The 24,844-nt window shown below is 36.4% G+C and overlaps 1 protein-coding gene across 1 annotated transcript in view; it reads left to right on the plus strand.

The window, feature by feature from the left end:
* Positions 1-24,844, plus strand: part of LOC102561439 (doublecortin domain-containing protein 1) — a 226,065-nt gene that overhangs the window by 29,961 nt on the left and 171,260 nt on the right. Inside the window, exons 5-7 of the mRNA XM_059722717.1 lie at positions 6,175-6,453; positions 8,898-9,054; positions 9,557-9,719. Coding sequence (XP_059578700.1) covers positions 9,593-9,719 — 127 coding nt within the window. The 5' untranslated portion in view covers positions 6,175-6,453; positions 8,898-9,054; positions 9,557-9,592. The remainder of the gene's footprint in view (positions 1-6,174; positions 6,454-8,897; positions 9,055-9,556; positions 9,720-24,844) is intronic.

Genomic DNA, 24,844 nt, shown 5'->3' on the forward strand with positions numbered 1-24,844 from the left:
TTTGACTGGACTGGTGTTCCTGCTGGTACCAGAAAGCCAAATGCTCCTGGCTAGACTGTCTTGTTATTCCATTTAGGGTTATAATGCCAAATTGGGGTCAGGAAAGAATGTTTCCCTTAGGCCAGATTAACAGTGACTGTGTGAGTTTTTGTCTTCCTCCGTAGTTTAGGGCTGTCCCTTTTCCTTGGATCTGTGGAGCATAGTAATTAGTTCCCTGTTATTGCTATGGTAGGACATTGGCAATGCCCTTGTCTCCCTTGATTTTACCTTTGATATATTACAAAGTGATCTTAGTGATTCATACACTATTGTTATATTTGTGGGTGAGGATTTGACAAGGTGTTTCTGGGGAATCCTTTAACAAGAACAGAGTATTGGGCTAGGTGGGCCAAGAGGCCTCTTTCAGTTTTATAGTCCTGTTTTCCTAAAGAATTAGAAAGCAAGATGTGAACTACAGAAATAACAGAATCAAAGGCTGAAAAGTATTTGAGAGTAGGGAACGGGGGAGCATGCAGAGGAGAGAGAAGAGAATTAATTTTGTAATAAAAATCATATTCAGATTAAGATCTAGAACTAAAAGGTCTGAAAGGACTTAAAGATCCAGAATTAACCTGTGATAAGGCAACCTGAATTATTCAAATGGTGAAGATTTTTGAAAGTAGTACTGTGCTTTACCATGATTAAGAATCCAAAACACCACCAGAATAGATAGAAAGGTACATGGAGCTCAAAGTCAGAATAAAGAAAGAACAGTGTATGAAACTGTGCATGTCATCAAGCATAGATCAAAACCTGTCCTTTAGGCAGGAAACGATGCAGGAATTGCAATGGCTTACATCACTTTTAACAAGAGTTTGAAAGCACCTTCAGAGTGGACAGCTTGCAAAAGAGGACAGTGTTACACCACTAGTTCAAATGAATATCACAGAAGTAATGGTCAGAATACAGAATAGAGCGGAATGGGCTCAGCCACCCCAACATTCATCCTCTATAAATACCCCCCTTGTCATACAGAAAAGTCTAAGAGAGGAGCTGGTCTGCTTCATTTTTTGCAGAATAACAGATTGAGGAGTATGAAAAAGGGTATCTTCAACTCTTCTACGGAACAAGTATAGTGAGAACAATGCAGTGCTGACTCAAAGTTAAGGTTTAGAGCAGGTGACAAATGAGGTCATTGTTCCTGACAGCACAACTGCTCATCTTAACCTACCATCCCGTGACTAGCCACCTAGGCTAGTCAAATTCAGTGTGAGGCCTGCAGTAAGGACTAACTCTTCACCCACTCCCTGTTACTCATCCCTGGAATTTACTCTCTGATCTCCCAGTGTCTGGACTCGGTTTGTCCCTGGACTTTGCTCCTGTATTGCCCTCTTGGCTTCCTGACCCAGTTTGACCTCAGATTCCACTTACCTACCCAAGACCTAGTCAGTGCCTTGATCACTGAATGTCTCCAGACCTGTCCACCTTTGTCCTGGCATAACAGGTAGTCTCCTAAATGTGTTAAAGAAAGACAGCTGAAGCCTAATTAAACCATGTTCTTTGTGACTTATCTTTTTTTTTCACTAGGGACAAATATACAGGTACATGATAAAACAATACCTAACTAAAGCAATAACTATTAAATGAGGATAAAACTGCCTTTCCACTTAAAACAATAACAAAGCTACTGTTGACTTAAATAATGCCAGAATTTGTTTTGGATATATAATGTTTGCTGTAACTTTCTTATGCATCGTAGTTGGACTTGGCATTATAACAGCAGTGGTATGATGATGTTATGACAAGTCTATTTCAGTAAAGGTATCAGAACAGATTGCAATGAAACCATGTCTATAGAATCAATGGGGAAGATGTTCTTCTGCCACAGGATCAAAATGATATAGGTCTAAGCAAATGGCATGCTCTACCATTAAAAAATTATATCACGCAGTTATTTGGAGCAGACACCCTAGGTGACAAAGTAATATTAGTACTTTTCAGTATAAAACATATATATGATCCATGGAGGAAAACACTGTAAAAATACAAACTAAGTATGAATAGATATTAGCTTTGTGCGGCCATTCCATTGCAGTTAGGGCCAATATATTCATTTTTCCATTGTTTAATGAAGATATATACGTAGAGATATACAAGCTAGTTTTGTATATAGAGTGTAGTGGGTGTAGTTAGTCCAACAAGTTTAATTACTATTAAAATAATAGTAAGATAAAGATAAGTCTAAATATAAGAATATTAAAATAAATCATTATATGTCTTGAGCTTGGTTTTAACTATTCTAAGGATATAAAGCAAGAAATACATGCTTGTCAAATATACAGTATAAATAAATAATTTAGGTGAAAATGGATGACTAGATATAACAAAGAGACAACCACATAATGAAGGGCTAAAGAGTGGTTGTTACATTTGATGTACTTCATTGTATATTGTAAGTAATTGCTATCCATAAAAATTCTGTGGCTTCTGTATAAGAAAAAGAGACAATTTGACAGGCAACACTGGTACTAAGCGACAGCAAGTACAAATCCTTGGCAACTGTCATTATCCTGCTGTTGAATTCACATCCAAAACTGTGTGATAACTTCGACCTGCATACTTGTTATTGAACTAGGGTCTGTCAAAGTAGCCGCATTTTCCTCTTGTGAATAGAATTGTTAGCCTCATGCAGATGAATGTCTTAGAAAACAGAAAACTGAGTGGGTTGCTTTATTTAGTTAAAAAATACTATTATTTTGTACTTAAAAATATATTGAAATATGTTCTGGTTAATTATTAATGAGTAATTTGAACATCCAATTTGAGGGACATTAAAGTAAAATAAAAACTTTTATATTAATTATAAATAAATCAAATTATATGATTAAGAACTTAAAGTAATTTGTTTTTATATTAATTACTCCTAGCACTCCTGAAACAGCAATACAGTCTCACAAAATTCTAGAATTGCTAGTAAATAGACATTAAAGATTTTAGTATTTATTATTAGGTTTTTGTGCGCTCTCTCTCTCTCTCTCTCTCTGAGTTTGTTCTACTGTTAGAATTCTTGGATGCCTTTTTTCCGCCATCTTTTACTCAACTGTGCAAGTCCTATGCAGGCCATTTCCTGCCACAAATATAGAACTACAAAATTTTGGCTCTATTGCACAGCTGGCAAAACTCCCATTGATTTGAATAGGAATTTTACTGTAATAGGAGTACAGAATCAAGCATTTTACCATGGCTACTTAATGTCATTTCACAGACCCTGGGACACGTTTTTATAAGGATAGTGTAGCTCTTCACCACAGTCTGAGCTCTTTACCCCATGATATATATTTTCCTCGGAGAGCTGGGTACCATAGCTGGATCTAACTCACCATTTTCTTAAAATTTCCTACTATTGCAATATACAGGTGTATGTTTACTGATGGTAACAGCTATGGAACTTAGTTTAGACTAAGTGTTAGCACGTTAACCAAAAATTAACTTAGTACTATAAGCTGTTGCAACCTATGTATGCTAGTTCTCTTTCACTTTATGTCCAATGATGAATCTACATAAATGATGATGAGCAATTTTTAGAAAATGCTACAGAAGAGCTATGGAGTCCAAATGTTAGTTCTATACTAATTTCTTTTCATGGTGTATTTTACCAGTAGAAGGCTTGTTAACTACTCTGTGTTGAAAAATATTTCTAAGAATTCACCAGTGATAAATATTGAGTATGAGCCCCTTAAATGACTGACTTCTGAGTTAATTTTTCCAAGTTTAATATTGACAGAACATTTAATATTCTAAAAACAATAATTGAATCTAGAGTAAAGACTAATACAAAATATTTTTTGATAAATATTTGGGATTTAATAGATTTTATGATAAAAAGAGTGTTATGGTTGTGTAGCCATTCTTCCACTTCCAAATAGATTTCAATAGTCATGGGACTTTGGATGTTACCTTACAAAGCACTTAAACGTGTTAAAATCCTTTTTGTCTCGTTAATCAGAAATTAAAAGACATGCCAGCATGTTTATAGGTTTAATGATAAATACATTTTTCATTGATTTAATTCAAATCCTTAACATTCATTTAATCATAGTATTTTGGCATATGGTATATGGATTGCTATGATAAATGTAAAGCAAACCATGCAAAAAATATCTTGTAATTCAATGGTGTGACATCACCTGGCTCTTGTAATTCATGGGAACAATGTTAACCTCATGAATTATGAAAAGCTGCAAGTTAGACTGAAGAGTTGACTTTGTCATATTCTTCTGTTGCTTCTGCTGATCTTTGATGTTGCTGCAACTCCACAGTAACTGTTATTGAGAATAAATGCCCTCAAATTGTCAGAAAGGATAAAAATAAATTGTGAGATCTATATCTAGATCAATATTAATTCCAGTCTTTCAGTCTGTGATTTCATTTCATTCTGTGACATAAGGTAATATTAGCCTCAAATTTAAAGTTTTTCATTATTTATTTCTATTGTTTTGCTTTTTATTTTTTCCACATGATTACTGTTATTTTTTGTTATAAGTGCATTTATTGCATATTTTAAGTAAATCAAGAAAGGCCCAACTAATATAGAGTAAAAGTGTGCTGGCTGCCTTAGTCTCACCAATCCTTACCTGGAACACTTACCTGCAATACCAATTCTAGATTTTTTTTTTACAAAGATTTTTTGAGCTAAATTCTGTAATATTTTTGTAACATGTACAAGTGGTGCTCAGATAAAACTGTTACAGTCTAGTTTCATTTATGTCCTGAGTGAGGACTTGAATCAGGTCTCCAAGTTTAGAGTTAACTTCAGGAAGAAAGGGGGACAGAACTACTATCTGTACTATTTAAAAAGATACAGGGAAGATATGATTATCTTTAATAAGATACTATCAGATTCAAATTATTTTGAAATAAATGTCTCCATTTTTGGTTAGAGGCAGGATTTGTTTGGTAAATATATTTTATTGAACCAACCTATATAGTTGGGAGAGATATAGACAAGGATTTGGGTGCAAAATGCTCTTCCTCAGTTTTATTTTAGGGTGAAGTTATGCATTACCCTTAGCCCATATTAAGGGCACTTAAAATGCAAGTGTCCACATGTTAAAGTTGGTTAATTTGTGCTACGTGCCCTCTGACTGTCTCAAAATTACACCATTTCAGACAAGGTTTAACTCTTGGCCGTGCTTGTTAGTTCATATTAAGATGACTTCAGTCTGTGCCACAGAGATAAAATAAGCACGTACCACTCCCAGTCCCCTCAACCCACATCCAGAGCTGGGATAGGGCACAGGTGTCCTGGCTTCTAGCCACGCCCCTGCTCACCAGAGGAAGTAGAGTTGTGCAGACAAGAAATGGCGTTAAGCCTTAATGTGCAGCTGCTCACCGCACATTCAGACTGTAGCACCACTTAACATTCCACAGATTTAGTATGGTCTAAGGGTAACATGTAACTTCACTCCTAAATCAGATTTTTGAAAGCAGACCACCTGTGAACAATCATACTTTAAAATTTTTATTTACATTTTATTTTCCACCTTGCCAATATTTATAAAAATGCAAAATTAAACAATGAAAATAATTTTGTCCTTTTTCCTTCTGTTTATGATGTTTCATTTTTCTAGCACGGTTCTGCAATGTTTGAATCTCATACCTTGCAGTTTATTGTTTTAAAATTTAACTGCTGGATTATTTTCAGCCGGGGGGATTTTTCCATCTAGAGTTTTACAAAACCAATGGTTGGGACTTTAAAAGTGAGTGAGGTGCCCAATTTTCACTGTAATACTGACCAGTTTATTTAGGCTCCTTTGCAAATCCCAGCTTTCATTTAATGAAATCTCAGTTTACTTTTTTACATGAGTGGATTATTATTTTTTATTAATATCTAAAGTAAGTTGCAGAGAACAAAGGCTCTGTGTTAACTTTAAAATAGTATGAAAGCACACTTGGATTTTTTTCCTCTTTGAGGTTTGTCTTGGATTCCTTTCAAAATCAACTGTTTAGTATGGCTAAATTTTAATGCCTTAATCATTTGGTATCTTTCCCTTTCACTTCTTTGAAACATATATTGAATATAACTAATGAGTTCCCTCATTCTTGTTTCTTATCAGTTTTTCCTGGTTTGTTACAAATTCAAGTATGAGTGAAACGGATATCATTTTATCTATTTTCTCCATATTTTTCTTTCAGAAAATGTATCTCCTCCTATGCAAAAAAGTTAGTTAAAAATACAGAAAGAAAACAAAAGTGTACAGAGTTTCTATTTGGCCCTAACATTCATCCTCAATCAGCACTGGTATCAAGAAGGTCAGGACATCAAGATTGTTCTAAACATCAAACAAAATCAGTTCAGAGCCATGATGGAAAACCAGACCTAGACAGCTACAAATCAAGCAGTACAAACAATTTCCTCCTTATAGCACCATCCAAGAGAAACAGACCTGTCAGTGCTCCCACAGGTCAGTTAAGGTAATCAAAGCTCTTCTGTGTTGCTTTTAACTGTGATGGTTTATGCTCTGTCCACTTTCAACAAAATTCATAATGATAATTCAATGGACATTTTTAAACATATAAATTAAAGACACTGATGATTTTATTAGTAAGATTTGTTGCACCTAATAATTTCCAGGCCTGGAATTTTTTAAAAACTGCATACTTTAAATCAAATAATTATGAAACGGAATTACCAGAATCTCCCTCTTTGAAAGATGTAAAACAAAATAAGTACCCCAGCTTGCCACTGCAGGTTACAATGCACCTAATATTAGGTCACATAATATCCTTCAGGGATTTTTTTTGCCCTTAGTAATTAAACAGCTCCCCAACATGTACCCTGGGATAAATTACCCTTGTGTGTTGTAATGAAAAGTTCTGGGAAAGCAGGTGACTTTTGAAGTATGCCGTGAAGCTCACCAAATCCAGGTGCTAGGGAACCAATGTTCCAAAGTCAAGATCCCTCACCAAAAGCACCTCATTTAGGGACAGAAGTTGCACACAGACTGGTATAAGTGATCAGAAACTGGTTCAAATCTGTAACACAGCAGAAGTTCAGTGCACTTAAAGTGCTTTTAAAATGGCCAAAACTAGTTTAAGATAAACTTGGATGGATGTAGTATGAGACTTAACTGATTTAGGTTAAATCAGTCTATTGAACTTCTGTCCCAGACCCCTGTCACTAGCACCTTCTGTTTTCATGAGGCAAGTTACTGTTGAATGGCATAGAAAATTCCATAGGGAACAGGCATGATCTCAGTTAGGCAGGATTAAAACTATTTAGGTTTTTATAATCAAAATTGTATTTCTAAGTGTCTTTACAAGTATAGTAATAATAATAACTTTTTAAAATTGAAACAGAATTGTATATGTTGAAGTAAATGATTGCTTCTCCTTGCCCTAAGTATAAACATTTTTAAGTCTGAAATCAGATAAGAAAGGTCGAAGTTAATCCATAGTTCAACTCCACTAGGATTTTATATATACAATCTGCAGCATTTAAAGTAAAAATGGCAAGGGGGAAAATATCAGCAGTGCTTTATTATTTGTTTAATAAATGTAAATATTAAGATAAATATGGCCAGTTAATATCGTATGTGTGTATATTTTTACAGTGCTTTCATGCAAAAAACTATAAACTGTAATAACTCCTTGCAAAGGGCCAGATTCTGAATTCCTTAAGCATATGGATGAGCAGTTGTTCACGTAAGCTGTCCCCTTGACTTTAATGAGATGCCTTGTTTTAGGACTGGCTTACCAAAGAAAATAAAGGATCAGACATCTCTCCAAATAAAAAGTCCCTGAATTATTAATTCAATTGCAGTTCAAGGAACCTGAAAATTGTAAAATATTTGTACAGTAAGGTTAAATATATAAAGTACATGTTGCTTAAGGGACCAAGCACATGTCCAAGAAAATAGAGGGAAAGATTCCCATTGACGGAAGTAAGAGTTGAATCAAATGCTTAGGCCTAATGCCCACACTGAGTTCTTTTATGGGTTGATCTCTGTATCTGCAATGAGCTCAGTATAGGATAAGGCCATTATCTTACAAATGTTTGCAATAAAACATACAGTCTTGCTATAATTATGCAGTGAGCATGTATTTGTTTTCTAAGAACAAGCTTCTAGTAGCCCTGCAGAGGAGTTGCTTGTGGGTTTAACTATTTTAAAAAAATACTGAGAATATTTTTTCCTCATTAAATGTTAGTGAATTGTACTTTATTCTACTAATTGCTGTGAATATATTTTGTATTCTGAAGAACAGAAACAATGACATTAAACCACATTCTGCGGACTTTATACAGACATCATTTCCATCAAAGTGAATGGCAATTTTGCCTGAGTAATGACTGCAGCATCAGTTTTTACTTTGTCAACTAAAAGCTAAGCATTAACTTATATGCAATTATAAAGCAATTCTTTTGGGCACTGAAAATACTGAAATGTTATTAATTTTTTTTAGAATATTGATGGTGTTTATAAAATGTAGTTAAATCTGGATGGAACTGGTGAATCATTTAAAATTAAGGGTATCTTCTTTTTTTGCAAAGGCCATAATAAAAAAAGCTCTGAAGCTGCTACATAAACAGCTTTACAATTGAATTATTTAAATGGCCTTCGAGTGTGCCCTTTTACAAATAAGATGTGCTAAATATAAAAAATGATCTACATTTATGAAAGTTATAATTCTAAATATTTTAGATTGAAAGGAATCTAATTTTGTTATGTATCTAAGTTTTAAAACTTGAGTATTTGAAATTAAATATGTATAATTTGGAGAAACATTGAAGAGTTGTATTAGAAATACAATTTTTAAATAACTATCCAAAACAAAACCCATAGTAATAGTTGCTGTAAACAAAACACACAAATAAAACATTTTTCTGATTTAAGTTAAATGGGTTTTATTTGCAACAGATATACAAAATTCTCTTCCTCAAGACTCCAGGAAGCCCAGAAGAGATCAGCAGTGTCCAAAGTTATTAAACAGCAACCAAGGGTAATCAAAGTAAGAGCTTATAAGAATGGCACAAGGAGTGACTTTACTTGAGTTGCTGTACCATCCATTAAACTGGTAATTATTAATACAAAGTTTTGTGTATGCATTAACTTGACTTATAGTTTGTACTTTATAACTAAGATAAAGAAAGGAATGATTTTTTATTTAAAATGAGCAAATATTAACGTTCTTCTTTGTAGTATGTGTATATTATATAGAAAATCGTGGAACAGTTAAGCACTTTAAAGTTACAGAGCACTGCAGAGTATAGAACATTGAGTTTATTCATAACATTGTAGTATTACGTGAGAATAAAAATCTAGATTATAATAATAACATTTTAAAATCTTTGTAATTTTGTGTGTTTTCTGTTATGTTTTCATTAGTCTACTATCGGATAAGTGCCAACAAAGAATGCAAAAATACTAAGTTACTTATAATGCAATTAGCATGGTTGCTAAGTCATTTAAGAGTGGATTTCTAATTTCCAGTTTTGCTTTTCTGGCTATATATTCATCATAACACAGATATATTTTTCTGTTGTAATCAATATTCCTTACCTCTTGCATTCATTTAGCTGCTGGAGGAGTGCACTGAAAAGCTGAATCTGAACATGGCTGCACAACGAGTGTTCTTGGCAGACGGCACTGAAGCACTAGAACCTAAAAACATACCCCATGATGCCGACGTTTATATTTCAACTGGAAAGCCCTTTTTAGATCCATTCAAAAAAATTAAAGGTAAAAGAAAAACAAACAGTAAATGGCTTAAGGGGTGCAATTAAAAATGATTTTCATCCTGTCTTTTTGCATGGTTTAACAAAACGAATGTTTACTCATTTACAGCTCAGTAAGAGGATAATGTGCTTAATGAAAGAAAAATCTACTGACAGCCACGTTTATTGCCCTTCATTAGCACTGGTGCTTAATTTAATATAGATCTGAATAGACATTAGGGAGCCTGCAGGAGGTTAAATGGTGAAAATATAATAAATTAAATCAGAGATTATTGAATTTACTGTTTAGTTTCAGTGACACCTAATAGACACAATTCATTAGGTTTATTACACTAGAAAGAAAAAGTTCAGAGTTTAAGATTGCATTTATTAATTTAGACATTTGACCTTTATAAAGATATCATTACAATAATTACTAGAAATTTTATAAAGTAATGTGGAATATTTAACTCAGCATGTTTTAAAATTGTACAGTACAACAAACATTAAACCTTTTCCCCCCTATCTCACCCCTTTCCCAGTATGGTTACCAGCTGACATTTTTCTAGATGAAAATATTACTGTTTCTGACTCATTTGCTTTTGAAGTTGGCTTTTATATTTAATTCTTAGTCATATTTTAAGTTGATGTATTCTAATATAGTTGTACAACCAATTTTTAAAAAGCTTTTCAGAGAATGAACTTAAATTGTGTTCTGCCTCAAAGTCAAAATATATACTAAATATTTTCTTTTAAATGATCAGTACAGCTGCTATTTATGATAAATAGCTAATAATTTTATATGTGAAAAATTTAGCTGGCTAATGTACTGCCAGTATTAGATGGCTGATTAAAACTTTTATTTTTTTTAAATCAACGTATATTGTAGGTATACCATTATAATATGAAAATATACCTTGATTTGGATCATATATGCTACATTATATTTATATTTGGGATAGGTTTGTGGTACTAAAAGGGCAATGGAATACATTTAAGAAAGACCTTGGGGTAAGAAAATGAATAAAGCATTCAGCTGATGTGTATGCTTTATATTTTTTTGCACTAATGGACCTTTTTTTAGTTTTTCTTATGTTGTTAGTTACGCTTTCTTTCATTTTTTAAAAGCCCCTTTAGTTTATTTTTCCAAATATGATTTAAGTGCCTCTTATTATGAAAGAGGAGATAATAGCATAACTGTTTGTAGTACTAAATGTTTTTATTCCTGAACTCAAGAAAAAATTCAGAACAACTTTGCTTATTCTTTTCATACAGAAAGTAATTGCTTTAATATAAAGTCCATGTAGAAGTGAAGAGTAGTGATGAGTATAAATAATGACGAGTACTATATAAATGTCTCTGAATACATAAATAACATTGACCAGTAGTCTTTGATATGATTTATGTCCTAAAATAGGCCTTTCATTTACAAAGCTATGGTGTTATTCATGAGTGATGAAAGTGTTTAGATTTTACTCTACCAATTAATCCAGATCCTATAAATACATTCATCTCAAGCTCCCATAAACATTTCACAAATTATATTTATGATAATAAGTAATCTCTATCTCCTGTATCATCTGTTATGCATATGATATGGTTTTAAAGATAATATGAAAATCACCCTGCCTATGATCTAGAAGAGTCAGTGACTACAATTTATTTAATTAACAGCCTATATATTCAATAAGACAGATAAAGATCTTTGTATTTTTCTAGTACGTGTGTGTTGCCCAGTCAGACTAACATACTATAGGATATATTAGAGAGGCTTTGACTGCTTCATTAAATACAACTACATTTAATAAATATCTCTCTGTCTCATTTCTTTGAAGACACTGAAATAAAGCAAATGTTACAGTATTTTTATATGGCCATGACTTGCTATAAAATCTTCTGAGCATTTTCACTTTTATTATAGTTTTTCTATGCACATGACTGGGTATTAGAGTGGATTTTCAAATTCATTAAGCAATTCTTCTCTCTCTCCCCCTCTCCCTCTTTCAAGCCAAGTTCAAAACAAAAACTTCTGTGCTTTGTCTGCATATCTTTGGCTGTGTTTCATTGTGACATGCACTGCTGTTCTTTTAGCACCAAAATGTTGGCACACATTACTGAAAATTTCACACCATCTCTTGCTGGATCAGCAAACTTAACCTACCAAAATCTGGTGTTGTTGAATGGTTTTTGACTGATAATCAATCTTTTTGCTGCTCGACAGTTGTTGCTGGGACACAGACTAGAGCAGGTGGCAGATGTGCCTTGTCTTTTGAGAAAAGAAAGAGTAGGTGAGCTTGGGCACAGAGTAGCATATTGTGTGTCCATTAAAAGGGCTGTACTAGGGTAACTATAACAGGAAAAAGTCACCAATATAAGTAACAAAGTCACCTATAACAGCAGATAGACCTTTTTATAGTCTGGGTAGCAAGTTTAATGGTATTGCAAAACTATAGTAAATAATTTAAAACCACTTCATGTCTCAGCCACCAGAATTGAAGTTAAAAAACAACTTTTTCAATGTTCTGCATAACCAAGGGTATTCCATAATTATCTTTCTGTTTGTGATGACATGTCTGTAACTATATATATAATATTTATTTATCAGATTTATATTGCACCCTGCTCAACAAAGGTTGAGGGAAGCTTGCAGGAAGCAAGAAAATACATTATAAAACAAGTGAACAGGAGAAACAAAAACACTCATAAAAGCCAATAGAGTAAATAAACTGTATAGCAAAGCACCCTTAAACAGTATCCCATTTTAGCCTTGCCTCCTAAGTGCCTATCCAAATAGGAAGGTCTTACAATGCTTCTGGCAGACAGCGTTCTTTGGGTTAATCCAATATCTTGTATTAGACCAACTAAAATAATTGGAAAAATTCTTCTTTGCAAGCTTTTGGGTACAAACACCCTTCATCAGGCTGTCGAAACATCTGCTTCTGGAAGATATTCAGGCTCAAATTTTAACAGGCCTCAAGGGGGAAGGAGTCCTAGAGCTGAGGGGGCAACTACTGAGAATGATCTCCCACATATTTTTGCCAAGAAAACTTGTTGTATTTATGGTACTGGGAGGAAGTTGCTTTTGGCTGGCCTTAAGGATCTCAGTGGGCTTTAAGGAAGAATTCAGTTCTTAAATATGTAGTATCCACTCCAGGGCAAATGTGATAAGCCACAGAGAGGCATAACTAGCAATTTTTGTTCCCTGGGCAGAGATGGGGAGGTGTTGTGCTAAGTGCCTGAGAGCAGTGGGTGAGGGGGTAGAGGAGCAAACATGGGAGGATCTTAACTGACAGCAGCAGCTGCTGCTGCTGTTTCTGTTGGGGCTGGCTCCCTGCATGCTGCTTCACTGGGGGGTGGCAGGGTGGGCCTTTGCATGTTGCCTTGAAGTGGGTGGTGCTGGGACCAGTGTCAACTCTTTGTATGCTGTCTTGCTGAGACCAGGGCTGGGTTGATTCCATCCATCCTACCTAGTTCTGGTTGCTAGGGTGTGGGGTGGCACCCTCTCCAAATAGTGCCAGGGGCTGGTACCCTTCATGCCACACCTAGTTACTCTACTGATGCCAAATGTGTAACTTAAAAAAAAAGAAGTTCAAGCATATGAAAGGAAAGCTGGAAAATCACAATGATATGTGTGTGTGTGTGTGTGTGTGTGTGTATGTAATATATATTATATTTATAATATACACACACATGTTAAATATAATATATACCCTAACTGCAGAGTCCCACACTTAGAATGGAACAATCCCATGCAGCGGTACAGGCTGGGACTGACTGAGTAGGCAGCAGCTTTGCAGAAAAGTACCTGGGGGTTACAGTGGACAATAAGCTAAATATGAGCCCTTGTTGCCAAGAAGACTAATGGCATACTGGGCTGCATTCATAGGCATGTTGCCAGCAGACCAGGGGAAGTGATTATTTCCCTCTATTTTGCACTGGTGAGGCAACACCTGGAGTACTGTGTCCAGTGTTGGGCCTCCACTACAGAAAGGATGTGGACAAATTGGAGAGAGTCCAGCAGAGGGCAATGAAAATGTTTAGGGGTCTGAGGCCCATGACTTGTGAGGAGAGACTGAGGGAACTGGGCTTATTTAGTCTAGAGAAAAGAAGACTGAGGGGGGACTTTTATAGAGAAAATGGACAACTTGCATTAACCATGTGCTTCACTGCCCAATCTGCTGCCTCTCATATTTCCTAGTAAAGGCCACTGATCTCAATAGCACCATACAAAAGGAAGACTCTGCTACGCTTACTAACTCTACATTTAGCATGTGTACAGTCCAATACTTAGATAGCTAGGTCCTTTCCCTAGGGAGCAACTAAGTATGTACTTAACTTTTAATCATAAAAATAACTTTCATAAACTTCAGGGCAGTTATACCTATGTTCAAAGTTAAGTATATGCATAAGTGGACATCTTGAATGGGAGGCCTGGTATTATCTGATGAAATTTGAAGTGGCAAATCCATTGGTTTGTTTGTTATGCATAAAAGAATATTCAATTTTTCTCTTTTTTTCCCTTAAAAAATCCGCAAATATGTATCCAGAGTGTGGCAGGGCACTGTTGGTGCCTGTCACTTTAAGGGCTGGGTCAGGCATCCAGCAGGAGCCTGATGGTGGCAGCCATCTTGAGAATGTAGTATATAAAGGTTGCAGTCTGCTGCTGCTGGCCCAGGCAGAAACATTGTCTAGCTGAGCTGCAGCAGGAACAACCAGGAGGTAAAGGCAAGAGCTTATGGGGATGGCTAGGAGGCTCTTGGTCCTGGGCATGACCTAAAACTGTACCCTGCCTGGTGGGGCTTCTGGTGGTGTGGCAGTCCCCAGGAAATGCCAGGTCAGTTATCACCCCAGTAAAAAGCTGGTTGGGGCACTTGAATAACCCCAGCTCCCACAACCAGGTGGGTAACCCCATAATAGGGTCAAGAAGGCGGACCCGTGAGAGAGAGAGTGAGCTAGATGCTCAAGAAGCCTGGCTTGAGGCATCATTGACTGGTGAATACTGGGGCCAGGACCAGAAGAGTCAACAGGGCTGGGGGGCCCACCACAAGGGACACCCAGAGCCGAGAGCCTGGGGTTCCAACTGGCCTTGGAGGTGAGGCCAGGGCCTGTGTGGCCAAAGGTTTCCGGGGGGCCACACCTGAGAGGGGGAAGAGTACAGGGAGCTAGGTAGCCCAGAATGAGGATAGAGTAGGCCGCCTGATTGTTGGGATCAGTTGGGGTCCAGACAGGAGGATTATGGGGCACAGTGTGGGGCTGGAGATGCTAAGAATGGTGATGCCATCTGCGAAGCATGGGCTGTGGTGCAGGGGAGGTCAGAGCCGCAGAGAGTGCCCCCAGCATTGGGGCAATATTGGGCAGCCTCCTGTCTAATTAGAACCAATTATGAAACAACAAGGTATGGCAGGTTAGTGAGGTGGGCAGTTAGCCCAGGAACAGGTGTGGGGGGGGGGCAATGGCAAACTGGCCCCGAGAAGGCCCCCTGTTACACAGAGATTGAAAAAAGTCTTATGAAGAGTATTCAGTTACACAATAGAATAGGAACTGTAGTCTCAAGAAGACATTCATTCTAATTACCATATTTATTCAAATATAAGATGACACCCCAATAATTAGATTCTATATATGGAAAATATTCACCAGAGCCCCCCAAGGGATGACAAGATCGAATGGTCTCAAACTCTACTGTGACTGATTCAGGCTGGACATAAGAAAGAACTTCTTCACTGTCTGAGTCCCTAAGGTTTGGACTAGACTGCCACCGGAGGCTGTTCAAGCACCCACTTTGAACGCCTTCAAAATACATTTGGATGCTTATCTTGCTGGGATCCTATGATCCCTGCTGACTTCCTGTCCCTGGGGCAGGGGGCTGGACTCGATGATTCTCCGGGGTCCCTTCCAGCCCAAATGTCTATGAAATCTATGAAAATGTCTAAATTTGTTATAATTTTTCAGGTACAGATTTTAATTATTGGAGGTTTACATTGAATTCATCCTCTTCCTACTGTAACAGCAGGGAAAATAAATCTGGGGAGTCAGATGGCCCCCTTGCCACCTATCCCCAGACTTCTTCCCCCTACAGTCCTTTACCCCTCTCCTTACTATAAGACTCTGCTCTCCCTGAGCACATGAAAGTGAGGAACAAATTGGGAAAATGCTGACTTTGTAGTACAGGTATCCATAGACTTAGTTAATCCAGAATTGATGCAGTTCAATTTTTTGGTCATGTGTTTTATAGTTATGCTCAGTGTTGACTGTATTTAATCAACATAATAGGTTTGTGAGGAGCTTTCTTCCCCCTGCTGATTGGGGGGAAAAAAATCATCTTATGTTCAAATATATATGGTAATCTTCTGCTTTCTAACATCAGAGATAGTAATAAAAAATTTCCAAAGTCTTTTTCTTTCAATTCTGTTAAAGAATGAGACATTTTTTTGATTTTATTATGTTGTGCTGACTATGCATTTTGTCCTATGTATCAGTAATTTTGAGGTACTGTTAAATTGGTTTCCCCAATCACATTGCTTATATAGCAGAGATTCATAAACAAAATCACTGTAAAATAGTTTTACAGATGGGAACACTGAAGCTCAGAGATGAGAATGGTCTTGCTTGAAATTACATGAATAGCTTGTCAGTGTTGAAAATAGAGTTCAGCCTCCTAACACCCAGTGCTCTCTCCATGGGACCAACATGTATAGAAGGGTATCTTAAAATGGTTAGTAAGCATGCATGCACCAAATTACTGATACAAGAAACTTTAAGTGGATAGAATATATAGTACTAATGATAGACTCTAAATAAGGATTATTTTAAAACAATTTGAACATAAATGTTAATTTTATTTCAACTTTTAAGATTTCTGTGTCTCAAAATTGAGCTTACCTTTGGAAGTTTTTTAAAATTAAAATATAGGAATGTCCCTTAATATGGGATACAATTTTAATGTACGACAGATTTGAATTGCTGAAAATTTAACTACTCAATGTTAATTTATTACATATAGCAACAGACTCGTAAACCCTTACGTCTTTGTCTTTTTCCATTCAGTAATTATTTTTATAAATAGTTCAACATTTTTCTAATTATTCTGAAACTATGTTTGCATTGCATGTGAGCTTTATAGTCTGAAATGATTAGTACACTTACAATCTCATTTTTACTACTTTACCTAACCAACTCTGCCGATATTACAATTAGAACCTTATATTTCATGATACATATGTCATCAGTTCTGTGTGCTAGAAGTTAAATTGAATATTATGAATAAGATTTTCCATCTTTAATATATTGCATTTTCAAGAAGAGATTCCTGAAAAATCTAATCTTTCAAGGGAGTTCTTGATACTGTGTTTCAAATCTATATTTAAATGTGGACAGAGACATTTTCTGTTAAATACCATGTAATCTACAAAATAAAATAATTTGCTATGACAGGTCTGGATTGACAGAAATATGTGTGAGCACATTTAAAATAGGCCATCTTTCCTGGTAGGAGTAAGTGTCAGTGAAATGATGGATTCTCACCATTCTAATTATTGACTGATTTGGAAATGTTTCAATTCCAAGCAACATTCCAAATAACAGTATAACACTTTTTCTCATAAGCACATCAAAAATTAAATGCTGTCATATATTATTTTTCAAAAGATGCATCAGTCTAATGAACTTGGAGTTATACGTTATTACAGATTTTCATGTAATTGTTAGTTAATTTTTCAAGACACATATATTTAAATCGTGACGAGCACAAAGAATATGCAATAAGTTTTGCAGAAGTATCTAAAAAAGTGTACAGATAATATGTATTTTTATATTATTTTCCACTGCAGCTGACTTGACTTCTGATACCAGGGTGAAGGTCTCAGAATGTACATGAAGATGTAGGTTACAGATATGCAGTCCTAAATTGCTTTATTTCAAAGTAGTTTTGAATCCAATATTAGTCACATTCATATTCTGCAGCAGTTCTGTTTTATAGAAAACCTCTTTGTTGGGGCTGCTGGGAGAGAGAAAAATATTATTTTGGTTTAAAGGCCTCTGGCAGAAAATGTATCATATTTTTAAGTACAAAACTTCTTAATTCAGAATTTCCTGAAGGCTTCAATTGTGGTTTCCTTTACATAAAATTTGCAGGCAGCATCACTGCCTAGCTAAAACATCTTGCATTAAGTTCCAAACCGTCGATTAGCCACCTTCCCACGAAGAGCCATCCTCCCATGGACTCACTAGTAAGAAAGCGTTAGGTCTTAAAGAGCCCCCCTTAACGTGCTATTTTTTTGTATTTTTAGGTTATTTCCCAATTTTTATCCCTGATTTTTGGGACCGTATATGATAGCACACATCGGCTGCCTGTACACTTGCTGGTTCATGTTGTAATTAGAATGCTCCAATGTGGCCTCACCATCACATGTATAAGCCCTCGCATATTAAAAAATGACTGCAGGGGTGCTTTATTTTAAACCTCATTGAATGAGGCTTAGCTAAAGCATCCCATAGCCATTTTTAAATGTGTGGTAGCTTAATACACATGTTGGTGAGGCGTTTTAATTAGCGTGGCTCTCTGGGAACTGCTCTAAGTAAAACGCCCCTCTCCCCCCTCCCCCCCAGCCCTGAGCAGGTGTTTAGGCAGCCATCATTTCCCCCAAAAAACTCCTATTCCAATTTTGGTAAATAACTCTTTCCAGGCTGTTTATATGACTCCTATTGGTGGCACTGTAAGGATACAAAATTCATGTTCATACAAAATCTTCAACTGCCTTTCTGTTTGTAGGAAATAGCTTCTCTCTTCCATCCCACGAAGCTTGCTAGTTCCTTAGAGGAAAGCGGTGGGAAGGCCAATCTGTCAAGAGTTAGTTTGATGATCTCTTTCAGGATTTGAAAGAAACATGCCAGACTCCCTATCGCATTTCACTTTAAGAACCAGATAAGGTTTATGGGATCAAAGAAAATAGCTAAACTAGGCATTTTAAAAAAGGCCTAATTATAAATTTTAGATATACTTTATATGAGCAATTAAGGTCCATGCTTCAGGCAGAAGTTGTTATGAAGAAAAATAACCACTATTTTCAATAATAGAACTTTTCTATTGAGATAAAGGATCATAATAAAAGTATACTCACATACAGTGTTAATAACATGAAAGGAATTATATAATATGCACTAGTTAAGCAATTAATCCTCTAATATGCTGTCAATCAGAGATGGCTTATAAAGCCTTTATGTGAGGTCATAATTCTAAAAGTTTATGGGAGTATTGACTTTATGGAATGATAATGTTTCCTGTATTTCATATTTATTTGATGCCCTAAAGATGCTTATTTTTATGATATCCTCTGAATAGGAGTGTTTATACCGTAGGAGTTCTTTGGGATAATTATAAGTGAAATGGCACTTTATTATACAAATAAATAGAAGTAAAACAAGGATGAAATATAATATATATATATATATATTTTTTTTTTTTAATATGCTTGGAATTCATGACATAACAGGTACCAAATGGAAAATGCAATAAAAAGCCATTTTAACCATATTAACAATATTTGTCCTTCTCTTTTAAAATAGTCTTAAAATAAAAACATCTAAAATTTGTAATGGGCTCAGTGTACCAGTCATAAGTGCAATTGCAGGATTCAGCCCCTTGCTTGTAAAATTTTAGAGAAGAAACTATGTCTTTTTATGTATTTATTTGGTCTCTAGCACATTGGGACTCTCATCCTGATTAAGGATTCTTGGTATAATTGTAATATAACTATTAATAATAATGCATTCTGATACATTGGAAGCTAGTATGCCAAATAATTAGCTAAAGTATGCCATGAATGATACAGATGAGGAAATAGTGATACAGACACAGTAACATGGTTTCCATGTGGTAGAAACAATTTTATTTAAATCAACCAGTAATTTAGCTTGAGATAATAGCTCTCCCATATACATGTAGGACAGTATCAGTGTGGATTTCAAGATAACTTCTGATTTATCAACTTGAAGTTATAGTAGGGCTTTATTTATATCCTGCCCTCACATCAGCAAAGGAGCATCACCTAGATAGTCAAAGTCCTAGCCTCTTTCTTTGCATGGAGTAGGAGATTAAGGTGTTTCAGTCTCTGCAAAACCCTGAGGTTTGTATCCCCACTAACCTACAATGTGCCTTAAAATTCCTCCATGGATCTTTTATAATTAAATCACTGACCTCCTCCCCAGAAACAGACCCATAGAGCCAAGAAAAAAGTTAAAAATAAAATCATAAAGCTGGTTGCCAATTGTTTTGAATGAAGAAAAAAAAAAGAAGGAACCTTTAAGACCAAGAAAAAGGCAATCAACCAAATCACCAATGTTTTAGGAGGTTTAGTACAATATGTAAAAATAGAAAAAGGTTAGGAAAGAACTATGAATTATGGACTTGGGAATGGCATCTTGGTTTGAAGGCAGAATCAGAGGCTTTTGCTGTTGTACACTTACACGAGGCACTTCCACAGTGTGTGTAACATTCTTTCTGTGAGCACAAAGGAGGCTCTACCTGTGTCTAGAGGAGGAGCTAGTGAATGAGTTTCTTTACCAGCTACTAGGGGTGTGCGAAGAAGACCCTATTTGATTCGGATTTGGATTCGGCCCGAATCAGGGACAGTGATTCGATTAGTTGATTCAGATCACTGTCTCTGATTCGATTTGGCCAAATCCAAATTTGAAGATTCGATGCTGATTCAGAGACACAGTTTTAAAAGTTTTTTCTACATACCTTGAGGTAGTAGGCATGGCTCATGATCACTGCAATGCTGGGGCGCATAGAGCATCCCACAGGAGTGTGGGGGCCCCTCCTCATGCTCGGCAGTGAATCCCTCCACATGCTCAGCTGTGGAAGTACTTCTGGTCCACTTCTGGGTCTGCGAGGGAGGACGCTGCCCCCCCCCCCCCCCATGCCTCCCTAGTTTGGTGATCTGCCACAGGGGGACCCTGGGTGCCCCCCCAGACCCAGAAGGTACCAGTCACCAAGCCAGGGGGTACAGGAGGGCCCCCCACCATGCTCCCTGGCGGACCCAGAAGTGGACCAGAAGTGCTTCTGGTCCACTTCCAGGTCTGCTGCTGAGCATGCTGGGGAGCCCCCCATGCTTTTGTGGGATGCTCCATTCACCCCAGCATCGCAGCACTCATGAGCCCCTGCTACCTAGAGGTATGTAGAAAAATCATTTAAAGCTGTCTCTATCTCTGAATCTTTCTGAATCTATCCAAATTGATTTGGAGGGTTCCTATACGATTCTGAGAGATTAAAGGGTCCTCTGATTCAATTTAGATTCAGAGATTTGGCAACTGAATTGGGCCAAATCTCTGCTGAATCAAATTAGGGACCGAAGCTTTGCACAGCCCTACCAACTACCCTTGTCCCAGTTCCTACGTATAGGACTGTCCATAGTTTCTCAGCCCACACAAATCTCAACCTGAGTAGCAAAATTTGCATTTTACACCTGCAGCCCTCTGAAGCACTATGGCTTAAAAGGGTACAAAAGGAAGCAGAAAATACTAGAATATGCAATATTAGCAAACAGTAAGTTATATCTTATGAATATGTATCAATTCCCTATTTTCTAGAGTTCTTAGTTTCTATCCTGAGCTACTTGCAGTTCTGTTTAATAAATGTGGCTATGTATATAGATAAAAAAAATTATGGCACATTTTTGGTGAATATGAATGATTCAGGGAAGTTTCAAGCTTTTGAAGTTCATATTAAATGAAACACTGACCACTGATGAGTCTAAGGTTTTATGTTGTGCTCTGTATGAAATATATACAGCCTAGGATTCTTCTTTACTTTAAGCAGGTACAGGTGCCATGACTTATTTACATGAAGAGTTCATAGAAAAGTTCAAGAGAGGGGGTGGCAATATTTTGATTGGCATAAAAGATGGTATGTTTGTAATTTTAATCAAATTTAGAATTAAGACATACTTCAAATAATATGACAGAGTAATGTTACTGAGTTTAAAATTTAATGACAACCGCTGTCATTATTAGTTAAGTATAGCCATTGTGCCTGAGGCAATAAATGTTGACACCTCAGAACATGCAGAAACAAAGAGATCAAGTATTTAAAGAAAAGGGAGTGACTATAAATTTAGTTAAACACAGGAATGTGACCTGGGCATAATGTATTTACTAAACACAGAGGCAATTGTATTTTGGACAGATGACATAATTGTATACAACATTATTCTTTCTTATTGCTGTAGCATTTGGATTTTAGTACACTCAGATCCACATTGCCATAATTTATTGTTTTATATGTAATTTCATTAACCGTAAATATTTAGTCATAATGCATAAAATATATTTTAAGATTATTTTCAACTTACAGTTCTTTTGCTTTGAAAAATGTTATATTCTAACAATTAAAATAAGCATCATTCAGTATAGACTAAAATATCCATATTTTCTTCTTAATGGTTTAAAAAATATTTTTAAGAATTAAGAATTCATTAGGAATTATTGTAGGTAGTATGCTCAATTAATCTCCACTCTACCCAGTGGGTGAGATCTCAGCTAGAATACTGTGTCCAGTTTTGGGCACCACACATTAAGAAAGATGTAGGTAGACTAGAGAGTATAGAAGAGAGCAACAAAAATAAAAAAGGTTCAGAAAACATGGGTTATGAAGAAAGATGGAAGAAGTTGGGTTTGTTTATACCAATGGTGCTTAATCTATTGGCCCTGTGGGGCTGGTACCTGGATTGGGTCCCACATGCCTGGATCCAACCTTGTGCCTCCTGAATCCTGCCTCCCACTGCTCTAGCTCTGCTCTGCATACCTAGTCCAGCGTGCAGGGCCATTCTATGCAGTTGGCAGGGCTCCCTATGGTTCTGGAAATTTGGCAGCAGAGGAATGGCAATTAACGCTGCCCATGCTCCCAAGCCTAAATTTCTGGACTGGTGGGGAACCTGGCAGGCCCAATAACATGGCTCAGTGAGCCAGATCTGGTCCATGGGCCAGAGGTTGAACATCCCAGGTTTAAACTGAAAGGAAACACGATAGCAATATTTTAATGTTGCTATAAAGAGGATGGTAATGTAGTTTTCTTTGGCCACTGGAGAAAGGACCGAAGGAAATCATTATTTGCAACAAGAAAGAATAGGTTGCATATTAGAGAAAAAAATCTAATTGGTGGTGCAATAGGCAGCCCAGGGAAGTTATGGAAACCCCCTAGCTGGAAGTTTTTGAGAAAAGCTTAAACAAGCATTCATCAGGGATGGTTTGGGTGTGCTTGATCTTGCATTGATGCTGGAGTTTGGTTTAGATCAGGGCTGTCCAGCTAGAGGTCTGCAGGCCACATCCAGCCCTTGAGGGTTTAACATGCAGCATCCAGGCTCTTGCCTGGCTGTCACTCTTCACATTGCTCTTGCTGTTGCAGTTGTTGGGGTCTCTGGGGCTGAAGTGTATGGCAGGAAGGGGCCCAGTGACCTTTCTGCCTACTTAGCATGGGGGGAGGGATGTTCATGCTGCCTATCTAGTCCCAGGGAGTCCCTGTGATTTGCAGCCCATACTGTACAACCTGGAGACCCATTACCAGGTGGCATGAAGCTCCTGGTTGCTCAGAAGTTGAAAAGCCTTGAACTAGATCATCTCTTGAGAGTCCTATCATCCTCATGTTTCTACAGTTTTATTACTCTAATTTCAAAAAGGTCATTCCATAAAAAGAAGGGTGTGGAAAGAGTAGAAAACTAAGAGAGAGAGAAACTGAAGGTGACACAAAAGAGAGCTGTTGTGGCAACATTATAAAGTCCCTTCACACTTGTCTTTTAATTCTATTTCTTTTCTTATTTGAAGAAAAAATTGTGATAATTCAATATTTGTATAGGTTGTTGAATGAAGCATGCAAAATAAACATGAATTAAATGGATATATGATGAAAACAATGAAAAAACAATAGTTTTATATAATATATTAAATTTACTATATTTAACAGTAAATTAAATACAGTAAAATATACCGTATGTAGCATATGGAGTATACTATATTTTAAAATATACTTCATATAGTTTGAAACTGTGTCATGAAATTCAGGCACACCAATTTTGGCTTAAATCAGAACAGATTTCATAGGCTACCCCAGGTATTACCTAATATATTGATAGGAAATATAAGGAAAATTTGACTATTGCAAAGGAACATTTGACTACTGCAAGGAATTACATTAGTTATTCAGTACCTGATATTATTCCATCCAAACTAACCTGTAACCTGTAACTCACCGAGTTACTAAATAACATTTTTGTGGTGGAAGGGATGTGTTATGGATCAGACTTTAAACTCAATGTGTGCCTCTTCCACAAAAAAATAGACACTTTTCACCAGCCATGTTCACTGAGGTGCGTCTATAATCTGAATTCCCGTGCAACTCCGGAAGGAGGAGTGAGTCCAGTTGTATCTCTATTCCCTCTTACCATCTGGGGCTGTAGAATAGCAACCCTGTAGTACCTGTTTATCTGCACACTGTGACTTTGTTAGTCTTGTATGTGTATATTTGTAGAGAAAGTGGGAGAGAATAAAATCAGCTATAGTTGGTGACATACAAACAAAACAAAACAATATTTATGTTGGGGGCTTGCTTTCCATGGCTGAAACAAAATCCAGAACTTGCTTCCCCTATGATATGCCTATCTCACTTAATATGGTATACTCAAGATGCTTTTCTTGCTTGGTTAGTAGGTGTATCTCCAACTGATGGTCAGTTTTTTCTTATTCTCCAGAAGGCCTATGTTTAAACATTTTCTGTACAATTAAAGTTAACACCTACTGAACTAAAGCATGTTTCCTTAGTCAACCCTGTTTGCTGCACTGGGCTCCTGGGTTCACTTACTGAAAAAAATTAACTTTTCATCCACTGAGACTAGCAGAGCACTTAAGTGCCTTTCCTAGTCATCTGAAAGGAGGAAAAAAGAAAATCTTTTTTTCTGTGAGCACAGACTTCTACCTCCCCTGTACTTAGTAAATGAGACATAAATTTCCTCAGACCATTCAATCAAAAGGTAAATCACAGCACAACATGGATCCAGATGCTCTGGGGAAAAAACTGGTCTTCAAGCTTTTATGGCATAATTTGAGGTGGATATTCTAAACAACTTCTTAAATTTATTTTTTCAGGGAAAAAGAAACTTG

The sequence above is a fragment of the Alligator mississippiensis genome, chromosome 2 (genome assembly GCF_030867095.1).
Source record: "Alligator mississippiensis isolate rAllMis1 chromosome 2, rAllMis1, whole genome shotgun sequence".
In the NCBI taxonomy this organism is placed as follows: domain Eukaryota; kingdom Metazoa; phylum Chordata; order Crocodylia; family Alligatoridae; genus Alligator; species Alligator mississippiensis.